This window comes from Amblyraja radiata, chromosome 15 (assembly GCF_010909765.2).
Source record: "Amblyraja radiata isolate CabotCenter1 chromosome 15, sAmbRad1.1.pri, whole genome shotgun sequence".
Classification (NCBI taxonomy): Eukaryota; Metazoa; Chordata; class Chondrichthyes; order Rajiformes; family Rajidae; genus Amblyraja; species Amblyraja radiata.
Window position 1 is genome coordinate 48330821 of NC_045970.1, and position 15988 is coordinate 48346808.

At 44.1% G+C, this 15988-nt stretch overlaps 1 protein-coding gene across 1 annotated transcript in view; it reads left to right on the top strand.

Annotated features, from left to right (window-relative positions):
* The window catches only part of minpp1 (multiple inositol-polyphosphate phosphatase 1), a 33624-nt gene extending 19835 nt beyond the window's left edge, over nucleotides 1-13789 (top strand). The window contains 1 exon segment of the mRNA XM_033034358.1: nucleotides 11427-13789. Coding sequence (XP_032890249.1) covers nucleotides 11427-11835 — 409 coding nt within the window. The 3' untranslated portion in view covers nucleotides 11836-13789.
* The last annotated feature ends 2199 nt before the right edge of the window (nucleotides 13790-15988 follow it).

The following is a 15988-nucleotide window of genomic DNA, read 5'->3' on the forward strand; positions in this document are numbered from 1 at the left end:
GGCCCTTACAAGGATGATTCCATACTAAAATTCTTGAGGTAAGCTGTGCTATTCTTCACACTGTTATTGCAAGATTTGAGGGGGGAAATGGTGAAGTGGCTGCAGTTTTAACCACTATCTTTGGCCACATTTCCTTGTTGCACAACACACTAATGTTATCTCTGTCAACGGCCCAGGATTTCAGTTAATAGATGTAGCCATGAGTATCTCATTCAGGAGCCCTTTCTCAACACGTCATCAAGTGCTGGCATTTGAACGTGAGGCACAACGTTGCTGAGCCAGGCAAATGGACTTTGGTCAATCTTGTCACCTCCTTATTTTACACCACCGTTTATTGTTTGGTGATTAGAAACATATAAAATAGGTGCAGGAGTAGGCCATTCGGCCCTTCGAGCCTGCACCGCCATTCAATATGATCATGGCTGATCATCCAACTCAGTATCCTGTACCTGCCTTCTCTCCATACCCCCTGATCCCTTTAGCCACAAGGGCCACATCTAACTCCCTCTTAAATATAGCCAATGAACTGGCCTCAACTACCTTCTGTTGCAGATAGTTCCAGAGATTCACCACTCTCTATGTGAAATATGTTTTGCTCATCTCGGTAGCAGAAGCAGAAGCATTGGCTGATTTTAATCTACCTCTCCTGCCCAAGGAACGTTGGAGCCATTTTGAACATGCCAATGACTGATTTATTCCTTTTATTCCATTGTTCTCTGTACCTTTTCACACCTCTAGTTTCCTTCTCCCCTTGTCACTCAGTCTGAAGAAGGTTCTCGACCCGAAACGTCACCTGTTCCTTCTCTCCATAGATGCTGCCTGACCCCCTGAGTTACTCCAGCATTTTGTGTCCATCTTCGGTGTAAATCAGCATCTGCAGTTCCTTCCTACACGCCAATTGGAAAGTTGGAGTTTCATGTGATTTTGTTAATGATTGGAGCTCCCATTTCTAGTATTTTCAAAAATATTTCATCTTAACCTTTGGGACCCGACACTGAGCCCAGTACATTTAGTTTATCAACAGTTCCAGTCTTTTATCACACGTTTCCAGGATTCTGAGATTTTTTTTCTCTCTCTCTCTCTCTCTCTCTCCTGGCATTTCATATTTCATTCACCTCCTCCTACTTTGTGCTACTTCCTTTCAGCCCACTGCCAAGTTGTGTCATTCCATCTCCCCTGATCTCCACCCTGTCTCACACCCTCCCTTTTGTTCCGCTTGCAACCTGAAACCTGCGTCACTTCTAAATTTTCCGTGACCTGCTAAGTTTATCCGGCCTTACCTGTTTATAACTTCTGTAACAAAAGGGCGCTGTGTCGCCAGGTGAAAGAAGAAAGGTATTGAGAAACCTGTCACTTTTCAGGGTGAATGAACAATTGCCATTGTAGCCCAGGGCTGCTGTCTTTTTCGTGAGACACTAATTGCAAGTTATGTCCACGCTCCTACATGAAGAAAACACGCAATTGTGCTCAGATGCATAAAAGAATGCAGCACCGGCAGAAGCCATTAGAACGGTAAAATAATTGCAGATGCTTCAAATCCAAAGAAGAAATCAAAAAAATTAGAAATGCTCATCAGGTCATAGAGTCATAGAATGATACTGTGTGGAAACAGACCCACACCGGCCAACATGGCCCAGCTACACAAGTCCCACCTGCCTGCGCTTGATCCATATCCCTCTAAACCTGTCCGATCCATGTACCTGTCTGTTTCTTAAACGTTGGGGTAGTCCCAGCCTCTGGCAGCTTGTTCCATACACCCACCACCCTTTGTCATGCAATATTTGGAAAGAGAGGGGGGGAAAAGCTTAATAGTTTAGGTGACCTTGCACCATGTTAGTGCTGGTACTTTGGAATGCGCTGATAATCCCAGTTCCACCCACTTTCCCCATGTTCCACGAACGTCTATCACCTTTAAACATTGAACAGAATAGAAGAGCACAGGAACAGGAGAATGAGGGGGGACCTCATTGAAACGTACAGAATAGTGAAAGGCTTGGATGGAGTGGATGTGGAGAGGATGTTTCCACTAGTGGGAGAGTCTAGGACTAGAGGTCGTAGCCTCAGAATAAAAGTACGTTATCTTAGGAAGGAGATGAGGAGAAATTTCTTTAGTCAGATGGTGGTGATTGATCAGCCATGATTGAATGGCAGAGTAGACTTGATGGGCCAAGTGGCCAAATTCTACTCCTATCACTAATGATCTTATGATCGTCCCATAACCTCCTTAACCTGCACGTGATCCATGATCCCTCCAGTACCGGCAGATCCATGTGCCTATCTAAAAGTCTCTTCAACACCACTATCGTATCTGCTTCCGCCACACCCTGTCAAGGAACCCACAACTTTTTACGTTTTAAAAGAAAACTTGTTCTGCACATCTCTTTAAAACCTCCCATTTGTGCCCTTAAAGCAACTTTGACATTTCCACTGTGGAAAAATAGTTCTGACTGTTTACCTGAACTATGACTTTCATAACTTTATACACTTCTAGTTCAAGTTCAAGTGAGTTTATTGTCATGTGTCCCTGTATAGGACAATGAAATTCTTGCTTTGCTTCAGCACACAGAACATAGTAGGCATTTACTACAAAACAGATAAGTGTGTCCATATACCATGATATAAATATATACACACATGAATAAATAAACTGATAAAGTGCAAATAACAGAAAATGGGTTATTAATAATCAGAGTTTTGTCCGAGCCAGGTTTAATAGCCTGATGGCTGTGGGGAAGTAGCTATTCCTGAACCTGGTTGTTGAAGTCTTCAGGCTCCTGTACCTTCTACCTGAAGGCAGCAGGGAGATGAGTGTGTGGCCAGGATGGTGCGGGTCTTTGATGATACGGCCAGCCTTTTTGAGGCAGCGACTGCGATAAATCCCCTCGATGGAAGGAAGGTCAGAGCCGATGATGGACTGGGCAGTGTTTACTACTTTTTGTAGTCTTTTCCTCTCCAGGGCGCTCAAATTGCCGAACCAAGCCACGATGCAACCGGTCAGCATGCTCTCTACTGTGCACCTGTAGAAGTTAGAGAGAGTCTTCCTTGACAAACCGACTCTCCGTAATCTTCTCAGGAAGTAGAGGCGCTGATGAGCTTTCTTGATAATTGCATTAGTGTTCTCGGACCAGGAAAGATCTTCAGAGATGTGCACGCCCAGGAATTTGAAGCTCTTGACCCTTTAACCCGTTGATATAAATGGGGCTGTGGGTCCCCCTCCTACTCCTTCCAAAGTTCTATCATGTCTCCCCTCGACCACGGATAGCTCAGAGAAAACAATCCAATTTTGTCCAACCTCTCCTTATAGCTAATACACTCTAAATCAGGCAGTGCCTGAAGGAACTGCAGATGTGCAGGAAAGAACTGTGGATGTTGGTTTAAACCGAGGCTAGACACAAAATGCTGGAATAACTCAGCGGGAGAGGCAGCATCTCTGGAGAGATGGAATGGGTGACGTTTCGGGTCGAGACCCTTCTTCAGACTTCAGAAACGTCACCCGTTCCTTCTCTCCAGAGATGTCGCCTCTCCCGCTGAGTTACTCCAGCATTTTGTGTATAAATCAGGCAGTGTTGTGGTAAGCCACTTCTAAACCCTATTTTAATCCTCGAAACATCCTTCTTGTAATGGTTCATGGTCATTTATTGTCACGTACCAATTAAGGTACAGTGATATTCGATTCACCATATAGCCATACTAAAGAAAGCAACAAGACACACAACTACATAAAGGTCAACAAAAACGTCCACCACAGCAGATTCCCCACATTCCTCACTGTGATGGAAGGCAATAAAGTCCAATCTTCTTCCCTATTTATTCTCCCGCGGCCGGGACAGTCGAACCATCCGCAGTCGGAGTGATCGAAGCCCCTGCGTCGGTGCGGTTGAGGCTCCCCCATCTGTAAAATCTGAGCAAGTTAAATCATTTTACAAAAAAAGTTACTGGAAGATTAGAGATAATTACACAAGGTTTGTTATAATCCTTTAACATTTCTTTCCCATTATTTTTTTCCTCCCTTTGCATTCTCGGGTTTAGTCAATGTTCCTTTTAGCCTGACTACAGGAGGGGACGGGGATGGGGACGGAGGGGGGGGGGAGCAAAAGCAATTTGAAAATTATTGGTGTAGAATGTTGTGTTTTTGACAACCAAGAAAAATCATGAGTTGGCAAAAGCACACCTTTGAAAGGATAAGCGGGGATCTCATTGAAACCTACTGGATCATGAAAGGCTCAGATAGAGCGGACGTGGGAAGGATGTTTCCAGTAATGGGAGAGTCTAGAACCAGAGGACACAGCAAAAAAGGACTTACCGTTAGAATGGAGATGAGGAGGAAGAGGGTGGTCCCGGAACCCAGGCTGTTGAAAGCCTCTAGCGGCCCACTCCACCATCGAGGCCGTGCATTCTCCCCCGCAGCCACTCCGCCTACCGGCCCTCCGTCTGACTCCGTTCCCTCTGGGCGGGTGAGCTGTGCCTGCCGAGCAGGTCAGAAGGTCATAATTGATAGGACTAGAATCAGGCCATTTGGCCCATCAATTCTACTGTCATTCAATCATGGTTGTTCTATCTCTCCCTCCTAACCCCATTCTCCTGCCTTCTCCCCATAACCCCTGACACCCGTACTAATCAAGAATCTCTATCTCTGCCTTAAAAATATCAACTGACTTGGCCTCCACAGCCTTCTGTGGCAAAGAATTCCACAGATTCACCACCGTCTGAAGATATTTCTCCTCGTTTCCTTCCTAAAAGAACGTCCTTTAATTCTGAGGCTATGACCTCTCGTCCTGGACCCTCCCACGAGTGGACCAATCCTCTCCACATCAATCTGAAGAAGGATTTCAGCCTGCAACGTTGCCATCAGTCTGAAGAAGGGTTTCGGCCCGAAATGTTGCCTATTTCCTTCGCTCCATAGATGCTGCTGCACCCGCTGAGTTTCTCCAGCACTTTTGTCTGTCTCTCTCCTCTCCATATCCACTCTGTCCAAGCCTTTCACTATTCTGTATGTTTCAATGAGGTCCCCCCCCCTCGTTCCCCTGAACTTCAGCGAGTACAGGCCCAGTGCCGACAAAGGCTGATTGTAGGTTGACCTACTCATTCCTGGGATCCTCCACCCTACGTGAGTGAGTCCTCGGTCCGCGGCGGGTGAGCCAGGCCCACCGAGTGATGCGGGCCCGCAGTAAGCAAATCTGCAGGCACTGGTGATGTACTTCCAAATCAAGATAATGATAGAGTATGTGACTTGGGATGATCCTTTGGGCGGCGTTCCCATAGGAACAATGCCTCTTTGTTGCATAGAGCTGCCATCAGAAGAAAAGAATGGATTGACTGGGCTTATATTCACTGGAATTTAGAAGGATGAGAGGGGATCTTATAGAAACATGTAAAATTCTTATGGGATCGGACAGGCTAGATGCGGGAAAAATGTTCCCCATGTTGGGGGAGTCCAGAAACGGGGTCACAGTTTAAAAATAAGGGACTGAGATGAGGACAAACTTTTTCACCCAGAGAGTTGTGAATCCGTGGAATTCTCTACCACAAAAGGCAGTGGAGGCCAATTCACTGGATGTATTCAAGAGAGAGTTAGATATAGCTCTTAGGGCTAACGGAATTAAGCGATATAGGAAAAAAGCAGGAAAGGGGTACTGATTTTGGATGATCAACCATTGAATGGCTGTGCTGGCTCAAAGGGCCATATGGCGTACTCCACCTATTTTCTATGTTTCTAAGAGTCTCAGCGAGTAACTATTGGATATTTATGGAGATGGATATTAATTCAAACAAATGCGAGATATTGCACATTGGTAGATAAGGATAGAGGGGAAATCCTTTAGGACCGAGATGAGAAAAACTTTTTTCACACAGAGAGTGGTGAATCTCTGGAACTCTCTGCCACAGAAGGTAGTTGAAGCCAGTTCATTGGCTATATTTAAGAGGGAGTTAGATGTGACCCTTGTGCCTAAAGGGATCAGGGGGTATGGAGAGAAGGCAGGTACGGGATACTGAGTTGGATGATCAGCCATGATCATATTGAATGGCGGTGCAGGCTCGAAGGGCAGAATGGCCTACTCCTGCACCTTTTTTCTATGTAGGTCATTCGAATGTAAGCGGAAGGTCTATGGTGAATGGCAAGACCCTCAACAGTATTGATATGCAGAAGTATCATGGGGACTATGACCACTGCTGGAAAGTGTTAAATTGGTAAAGTTTGTACGTTTGCCTTCATCGGTCGGGGCATTATGAGGTGATTGAGAGACTGGTACTCAAAATAATCCTAGACAATACTTTGGTATATTGTGGCTCCGTTTTCATGTGTTTAAAAGAAAAAGCCCTTTGTACCCTATCTGAAAAGTGCAACACGCACAGTCGGATAAAGTGCACAGAAATGTTAGTGTGCATAGGGGGGGAACATTAGCAGACGTATTAGCAAAACCAATCCTGCACAAATATCGCAATGCTGTGTCTAGGTTTGATCATAACCAGATTTAGATTGCATTACATAAAGCACATTTAGCATTCCAGTGATTAGGAGATTCAAAATAACAATATTCAACATATTTAATAGTGACCTTTGATTTGAGAGTATGTCGCCGACTAAAAAAGTTTTTATTAAGTAGCCTTTCCAAGAAAGTAATAGGCAGGAAAATAAGTCTTCTTGCCTAGAAGGTAGATGGAGTGCAGCTGTTACACAATTGAAAATGTATTTCACCGACTGAAGCACAAGTACAATAATTTCAGGATCATTTGGTGTCGTACTTGTAAACTTGATTAACATTTCCCAGAATGTATTGCATTTACATTTTGGTTGAAGTTTCCATGTCAGAAATTAGTTTAGTTTAGTTTAGAGATACAGCGCGTAAACAGGCTCTTCGGCCCACCGAGTCCGCACCGACCAGCAATCCCCGCACATTAACACAAGCCTACACACACCAGGGACAATTTACACTTATCCCAAGTATACAAACCATAGCCAATTAACCTACAAACCTGCACGTCTTTTGTGTGTGCGAGGGAACCGGTGATCCCGGAGAAAACTCACGGGGGAGAACGTACAAACTCCGTGCAGACAGCACCCATAGTCGGGATCGAACCCAGGTCTCCAGCTTTGTAAGGCAGCAACTCTACCGCTGTGCCACAGTGCATGTTACATTATTATTTCGAAAGACACAAGTGCTGGAGTGACTCAGCAGGGTCCCACTGAGTTCCTCCAGCATTTTGTATATATTTTTCGTATACCAGCACCTGCAGTTCTTCGTGTCTCCTTCTTACATTATTGTTTGTTCATTACTGTTTTAGCGATCCTGCTGAAGAAATAGGACAGCTTGGGCAGCTTACAGCCCAGTGGTATGAATATTGATTTCTCTTCAGAGATGCTGCCTGTCCTGCTGAGTTACTCCAGCTTTGTAACTGTCACTGTATGTCATATTGTTACTTGTGGGCGGAGCACCACGGCAGATTCCTTGTATGTGAATTCCTTGGCCAATAAACTTACTTACTTTTTGTGTCTATCTTGGGTTGAAACCAGCATCTGCAGTTCTATCTTACACACTAAAATAACTCCTGTACTTACAGGTTTTCCTTTGGTCTTCATAACTCGCCCCGCTCCAATCTCTGTCCTGCTTTACTCCCCCACACCTTGTCCTTCGCGCCTTCTCCATACCTTCCCTGGCCTTAAACCTCCTGATCAACCCAAGCTCCCTGCACTCCCAGCTTTACGTCTCAGCCTAATGTTTTTTCTGCCATATGTGAAGAAGTCTGTGTTTAGGCTTCGATTGACATTTCAAAAGATTTTTGTTCCAATGTTTTAACCTCTTTGAAAACCAATTTAACTAAAAATATAATTGAGTCATAATCATGTAACACCCAACTTGCCCATACTAACCGGGATGCCTCCCCCATCTATGCTAGTCCCACCTGCCAGCGTTGGCCCAAATCTCTTTAAATCTTTACTATCCTTGAACCCGTCAAAATGCATTTAATGTTGTTATACTACCTGCCTCAACTACCTCCTCTTGCTGCTCGTTCATATATCGACAACCCCCTGTATGGAGAAAGTTGTCCCTCACTTTCCTATAAAATCTTCCCCCTCTCACCTTAAGTCTATGTCCTCTGGTTCTTGATTCCCCTACTCTGGGTAAAATACTCTGTGCATTCATTCCTCATCCTCCTGTGCTCTAAGGAATAAAGTCCTGGCTCGCCTAACCTCTCCCTATAACTCAGGCCTGGCAACACTCTTGTAAATCTTCTCTGCACTCTTTCCAGCTCCTATGAGATCACCCCTTAGCCTCTTGCGCTCCAAGGAATAAAGTCCTAGCTTGCCCAATAGTTATCGATATATAGCTCAGGCCCTCGAGTCCTGGCAACGTCCTGGTAAATCTTCTCTGCACTCTTTCTAACTTAATGACATCCTTTGCTTAGCAGGGTGAACAAATCTGACCATGGAACAAGACATACTTTAAATTCTATTTATTACATTTTCTAAATTAATTTTCTTTTCCGCAATAATATTTTACTGAATAGCAGCACAATGTTTACCCGTTTATTATTTATTTTGTGTCTATTTATTATTATTTTTAATTTATTTAATAATTATGTTGAGGTTTTGTTGTATGTTTTTAGTCATTCAAATCTGAGCAAGTTAAATCATTTTACAAAAAAAGCTACTGGAAGATTAGAGATAATTACACAAGGTTTGTTATAATTCTTTAACATTTCTTTCCTGTTATTTTTTTCCCTCCCTTTGCATTCTCGGGTTTAGTCAACATTCCTCTCATTAGTTAACGGAAATCTTCACCGAACAGGATTTAAAACCAGGATGTTTATCTTAATATTTTCCTATCACTCTTTTATCTAATCCATGTGTTTGTTGACTTACCTGCAGGTGATTTCTGCTCATCCGTGTGCCTTTGATGGGGTTGTCTTAACTACTGGATATTAGGATATATGTTCCTTTTAGCCTGACTACAGGAGGAGGAGGGGAGGAGGGGAGGAGGGGAGGGGGGGGGGAAGCAAATGCAATTTGAAAATTATTGGTGTAGAATGTTGTGTTTTTGACAACCAAGTAAAATCATGAGTTGGCAAAAGCACACCTTTGGAAGGATAAGCGGGGATCTCATTGAAACCTACTGGATAATGAAAGGCATAGATAGAGTGGACATAGAAAGGACGTTTTCCATAATGGGAGAGTCCAGAACCAGAGAGCACAGCCTCAGAAAAAGAGGACGTACCTTTTAGAATGGAGATGAGGGGGAAGAGGGCGGTGAATCTGTGGAATTCATAGCCACAGACAGCAGAGGAGGCCATTAAGTTATATATAAATCATTTAAATGGTCACATTATTTTTGGAGGGCAAACCATTGGGTACTTGTCTGTACGGAGTTTGTATGTTCTCCCAGTGGCCACATGGGTCTTCTCCGGGATCTCCAGTTTCCTCCCACACTCCAAACACGTACAGGTTTGTAGGTTAATTGTCTTTGGCTTTGTCGGTTGTTGGTTTTGGGATAATTGTCTTTGGTATAATTGTAAATTGTACCTCGTGTGCGTAGGATAGCGTTAGCGTGCAGGAATCTCTGGTCGGCGCAGAAGCGGTGGGCCGAAGGAGCCTGTTTCCGCGCCGTATCACCAAAACAAAGAAGTAGGATTCGGCAATATTCCGCCATGTTTGGAATAAGTTAAAGATTGAACTGCTTTTGATCAAGTAAAGAATGTGTGGAAGACAAAGGAAGCAGAAGCAGGGAGGAAGCAGATGGAGATTGTGCTCAGGTCACCGTTCAATGCCACATGCAAACCTCCAAATCACAAGTGCTGTGTTTAAATTACATTCCATAATCTTCCCTGCTGTGAGCAATGTTAGAGGTCACAAATGCTTTTTCCTTTAGATGACTTGCATCAAGATATTTAAATCCAAAAAGTTTGCTTGAATGACTTCCTTTGGTTAAGGTTCATTGGCCATGGTGCCCTATTTTATCCCTCCTCTCTTCCTTGAGCGCCTAGACTCCCATCCATCCTCCCCCTTTCCCCGCCCCGTCCCCTTCCACCAGCTTCGTAATTCACACCTCAGCTGTCCTTTATCTCACACTTTTTGCCTTAAAAACTCCAGCCTTTGTCCAATCATCAGCCTATCATACCCCTCCCCCCTCACCTGTCTCCACCTGTGACTTGCCTGGAGGACACACGGTACTGGAGTACCTCAATGGGTCAGGCTGCATCTCTGGAGAACATGGATAGATGGCATTTACTGCAAGACCCTTCAACAGCTATCTTTGCCCACCCGCCACCTCACCCATCCATCAGAATAATTCTGAAGATGGGTCCCAGCCCAAAACTTCACCAATCCATATTCACCGAAGAAGCTGCCAGATCCGATGACTTTCTCCAACACTTTGTGTTTTTTTTTTTTTGCAAAACCAGCACTTGCAATTCCTTGTTTCAGCAGACTGAATAACCTGGTAAACTCAAACCACTTGAGAGGCAATACACATACATGTATTGGATGGTAGTACTGGATTGCGGGATGAAACCGGAGATCCCGGAGAAAAATCACACAGGTCACGGGACAAGCACCCGTGGTCAGGATCGAACCCGGGTCTCTGGCACTGTTATGCAGCAACTCTACTGCTGCGCCACCATGCCGCACATATTTTAACCCTTTGACTTCTGCAGCTATTATGTAAGAATTCTTTGTAAGAATTATGCCATACTTACAGCTTTGGCATGCAGAGCCCTAGTCAGTTTACATTCTGGTTGGCAGATTATTTCTAATTGCCTTTAGCTGTTCCTTTGTCCCATTCGTTAAAACAGACTAGGGAAAAAACAATTAGCATGCTAGCTTTGCTCTCCATATTATGTTGTCCTGTAACTCACAAAGTACAGGGAAACGGATTAGCATTCCCTTGACGTTCTCATTTTATGCGTCTGAGCATTCTCTTTATCCAACTTGGAAACTTTGTAAACCTGAAGCATTGCCAAATTCTTTCCCCTCTGAATCACAGCCAGTCAGACTTTGTGGAAAATTAGTGCAAATAATTGGGGCATTTTAGGTGTCTGGTGCTTTACTGTTTTGAATGTTGGAGTTTGCTAGATCATTATGGTTTGGTTGTAACAAAAGGAAAAATTTGACTGGAGGGATTTGACTAATTTTCCCCAGGGGCTTCAAAGACACAAAATATTCACAGCGCAATGTGCAGAATAAATACAGAACCAAATTTAAAAGATCGGATGATGTTTTGACAAAAGTAAAGAACTTATGTTAGTATAAGCACAAAATGGCAGAAGGCACTTTGTTGCAAAATCCCTGAACTCAAGGGTGACTGTAAATTCTCCACTAATGAATACAAAACAGTAACGGAGTCAGTCTGTAGAGGCTCACTTTGTGCCAAATTCTTTGAAAAGTATTTTCATAATGACTCTTAAGTATTTTCCTTCTCTTTTGTACACAGGAACCAAACGATATCACACCCCGCTGTCTTGCGATTTGGCCACGCAGAGACCCTCCTGCCAGTTTTGACTCTCATGGGGTATTTTCAGGATGAACGGCCCTTACTAGCGAGCAATTTTGAAGAGCAGAGGAATCGCAAGTTTAGAAGCGGGCGGATTTCACCTCTTGCCGCAAACCTGATCCTTGTGCTGTACCAATGCCATGAAGCCCAGAGCCTCGGGGAAAAGTACAAGCTCCAGTTGTTCCTGAACGAAAGGCCTCTGCCGTTTCCTCAGAGCGGGAAACTTGTCTCGGACTACGACGAAGTGAAGAACCACTACCAGCATCTTATTGACACACTGAAGTTTAGCAATGTATGTGAGTTTGCCTCGAGGGAAGAGTTAGATAGTGCACAACATGCTGACCTATGAGCTGGGAAGAAACTGCAGACGCTGGTTCAAACCAAAAGCTGGAGTAACTGCTGGCCGGGACCGGAGGAAAGGAATAGGTGACGTTTCGGGTTGAGAGTGTGGGGAAATGGAAACGAGAGATATAAACGGTACTCCGTCCCTCCCCCACCCTAGTCATCGTACTACTGTTACTGTTGTCCTGTTGAGTTCATTTGTCTGCATAACTCGTTGTCACCTATCCCAAACCCAACAATGGCCTAGATAGACCCAAAGTGCTGGAGTAACTCAGCGGGACAGGCGGCATCTCTGGTGAGAAGGAATGGGTGACCCGAAACGTCACCCATTCCTTCTCTCCAGAGATGCTGCCTGTCCAGCATTTTGTATCTATCTTCGATTTAAACCAGCATCTGCAGTTCCTTCCTACCTAACAATGGCCGATTGCTTTACCCTTGATTGCCGTTGCTTTTTCCATTCATTTTTCCTAAGGACTGTCTCTATCTCTCCTTCTCCTTTCCCCTGACTCTCAGTCTGAGAGGGGTCTCGACCCGAAACGTCGCCTAGCCCTTTTTTCCAGAGATGCTGCCTGACCCGCTGAGTTACTGCAGCTTATTGTGTCTGCCTTATGATGACTCATGAGTTAACTCAGATGGGATTGGGTTGGTTTGGTTTCATTTTTAGTTCTTCTTCTTTTCCACACAACTCAAAATGTGACTCAATATATTTCTTGAAATTCGGCTGGGAACAAATTGCATATTTTGGGACAGGAAATTATAATTTCTCTTATGTGTCACACTCACTTCAGTCGTTGTTAACTGATGTTCCCTGTAAGCAGCATCGTGGGTGTAGCTGTTTCGAATGGATTTGTTATCGTTGAAAGTTTCGAAACTCCTGTACGTCTAAAGAAAAGATAGGCACACTCTTTCTCTCCAGAGATGCTGCCTGGCCCGCTGAGTTACTCCAGCATTTTGTGTCTATCTTCAATTTAAACCAGCATCTGAAGTTCCTTCATACACACCTCAAAAGAAAAGGTTGCGTTGGGTTTGTATGGATCTTTGGCAATTAATCCAACAGCCGGTTCATCTGAGATAAAAATAGAAATGTCTCTAAATGCCCAGCAGGACAGGAAACTTCTGTACACGGAGACACAGGTAACGTTTCCAGTCCAAGGGTTCTCAGAATAGAAAGATGGACATCTGATGATCAGCCATTGATGGGAAATCATCTAGCACCTGAATTACAGGTCCACCACTGATTTTCCGGCACCCTTGGTTCCAGAGTCTTTCTGGAATTATTTATCCGTTTTGCCGAGCCACAGTGGTCACGGCCTCCGGAAGGGGCTGCCGAGGGACCGAGATACCGGCCCGCAAAGTCGGCTATGGGAACGGATCTGCCGGCTCCAACCGGGCCGGAGTTCCAGAGGCTCTGCCGCAGGGGGCAAATTTGACCCACCTATCAGCCGCGGAAGTACCGATAAGGTCGGGATCAGCCGCCTCACCCGGCCTAGGGCACCACATTTAAGGGGGGACTTCCAGAGGGATTTCAAGTGCACTCGTAATTTTCTCCGGATCAAAGGAAGCGCTGGACCACCTGTTGCCAGGAGATCAGTGATGGACCTGTATTATGCTTCTCTTTTGGTTCTAACAAGGTTGTTTATTAATGATTCATATATTTATTGGTGAAGTTCCACAAAATTCATGTGCACTTGTATATTTCCCAACCATTATTATGTCAACAATGCAACAGTATTTTCATGTCCTTTGTGTTGTAACTTGGTGACCAACAGCTGCAGAAGTTCAGTCTGAGCTCTTAAGTTAAGACCAGTGTGGTATGAAATTGCACTCAGACCAGTGTTACCTGGCTTCTTTGTGACCACTTTTCATAAGTTCAGAAGAAGTGATTCCAAAGCTTTGCTGTCCCTTATATTAATTTGTGCTCGAATAGCATTTAAGGAAGTGAAGTTGAAATATTTTTTGTATCTTACACAATCTCTCTACACTTGTAAAATTATTTAGATCCTGACACAAAACGTCACCTAGTCATGTTCTCCAGAGATGCTGCCTGACTCGTTGAGTTACTCCAGCACTCTGTGTCTTTCCCAGCATTGTTTGTCTTTTACATAATCTCTCTATACTTATATAATTCTAACTAGTTGTTCCAACTTAATGGAAACACAAGGAACTACAGATGCAGGTTTACAGGAGAAGACACAAAATGCTTGAGTAATGCCCCTGTCCCACTTAGGAAACCTGAACGGAAACCTCTGGAGACTTTGCGCCCCACCCAAGGTTTCCGTGCAGTTCCCGAAGGTTTTTGTCAGTCTCCCTACCTGCTTCCACTACCTGCAACCTCCGGCAACCACCTGCAACCTCCGGGAACCGCACGGAAACCTTGGGTGGGGCGCAAAGTCTCCAGAGGTTTCCGTTCAGGTTTCCGAAGTGGGACAGGGGCATAACTCAGCGGGTCAGGCAGCATCTCTGGAGAAGGTGGATAGGTGACATTTCGGCTCGGGATCCTCCTTCTGATCAAACATCACCTATCCATGTCCTCCAGAGATGCTGCCTGACCTGCAGAGTTACTGCAGTGGCATACCTATAATTGGTATTTGCATCTTACGTAACACTTTAGAGTTCTAACTCCCCAACCAAATGGAGAACTACAGATGCTGGTTTACAAAATGAGACACAAGGCACTGGAGTAACTCAGTAGATCAGACAGCATCTCTGGAGGATGTGGTTAGATGACATTTTGGGTCAAGACCCTTCTTCAGAAGGAGGATCCTGATCCTAAACATCACGTATCCATCTACGTTCCCCAGAGATGTTGCCTGACCCGCTGAGTTACTCCAGCAGTTTGTGTCTTGTTCTGTCCCAACTAATGTTTGTTTCCAAGCAAGTATCATCCTGACAAAATACCTGATATCCAATATTACAGCAGTTGAATGAAAGTGGATCAGCATTTGTTTAGTGGTCAGTGGAAAATCAGTGAATTCAGTGCGAGTGTGCAGGGCTCAGTTGGATGTTATTTACAGACTTGGATAGTAGTGATGTTACAGAGGATATATATGAACCGACATCAGCAAAGCATGAGAGACTTTTGTTTTCCACATCAAATAGCCAGAGTGATAATAGCAAAGATATTTTATGGGAAGTTTTTATGAAAAAAATATTTTTGGAACTGATCGGTGAATTAACCATACCTGGCTTAGTTATGAGTAACAAGCCCAAATGAATAAATAATCTGAAAGGAGGGAAGTGTCTTGAGATGTTTTTAACATGATAAAAATCAAGTAGGGCAAAGTTTGTGGAATGGGGTGCAATCTAGATTCATTTAAAAAAATAATTTAAGTTAGTTTAGTTTAATAGTCACATGTACCAACATACAGTTAAACATCTTTGTGTGCGTGCTGTCCCTTTAACTCATTACTATACATGCGTACAATCAAGACATACACAGATACAAAGAGAAAAATGCCAGATTGTTATAGCCTAATAGCATTGCAGGTATAGAGAAAGTGTTGATTATTTTTAAAAACAAGTGCAAATGCTGCAATGAAGTAGGCTGGAAGATCAGGACTACAACTTTAAATTATGAGAGTGAAGGAGCTGTTCCTGAATCTGCTGGTATATGCGCTTTTGCGCTTTTACATCTTCTTTCCAACAGCAGAGGGGAGAAGAGGGAATGTTCAGGATGTAAATGGTCCTTGATTTTGTTGGCTGCTTTCCCGAGGCAGGGTGAAGTGTAGGTGGAGTCCATGGGGGAGGAAGGTAGGTTTGTGATGGATGGGTGTAATCCACAACTCTCTGCAATTTCCTGTGGTCATATACGGACCTCTTGTCAAACCAAGTTGTGATACCTCCCTTCTATAATGCAGAAGTTCGTAAATCGTTGGATTCATGCCAGACATCCTTAGTCTCCTGAGCAAGTAGAGGCGTTGGTGTGTTTGCTTAGCCGTAGCTTCAGTGTGCAGCTTGGTCCAAGACAAATTGTTGGTGATATTTACACCTGGGAGCTTGAAGCTATCAACCTTCTCCACTTTGACACCATTACTGACTGGAGTATGTACACTACCCTGTTTCTCCAAGTCAATAATTAGCTCCTTTGTCTTGCTGACATTGTATAAAATCGCGAGAGGAATAGATTGGGTAGATGCACAGAGTCTCTTGCCCAGAGTAGG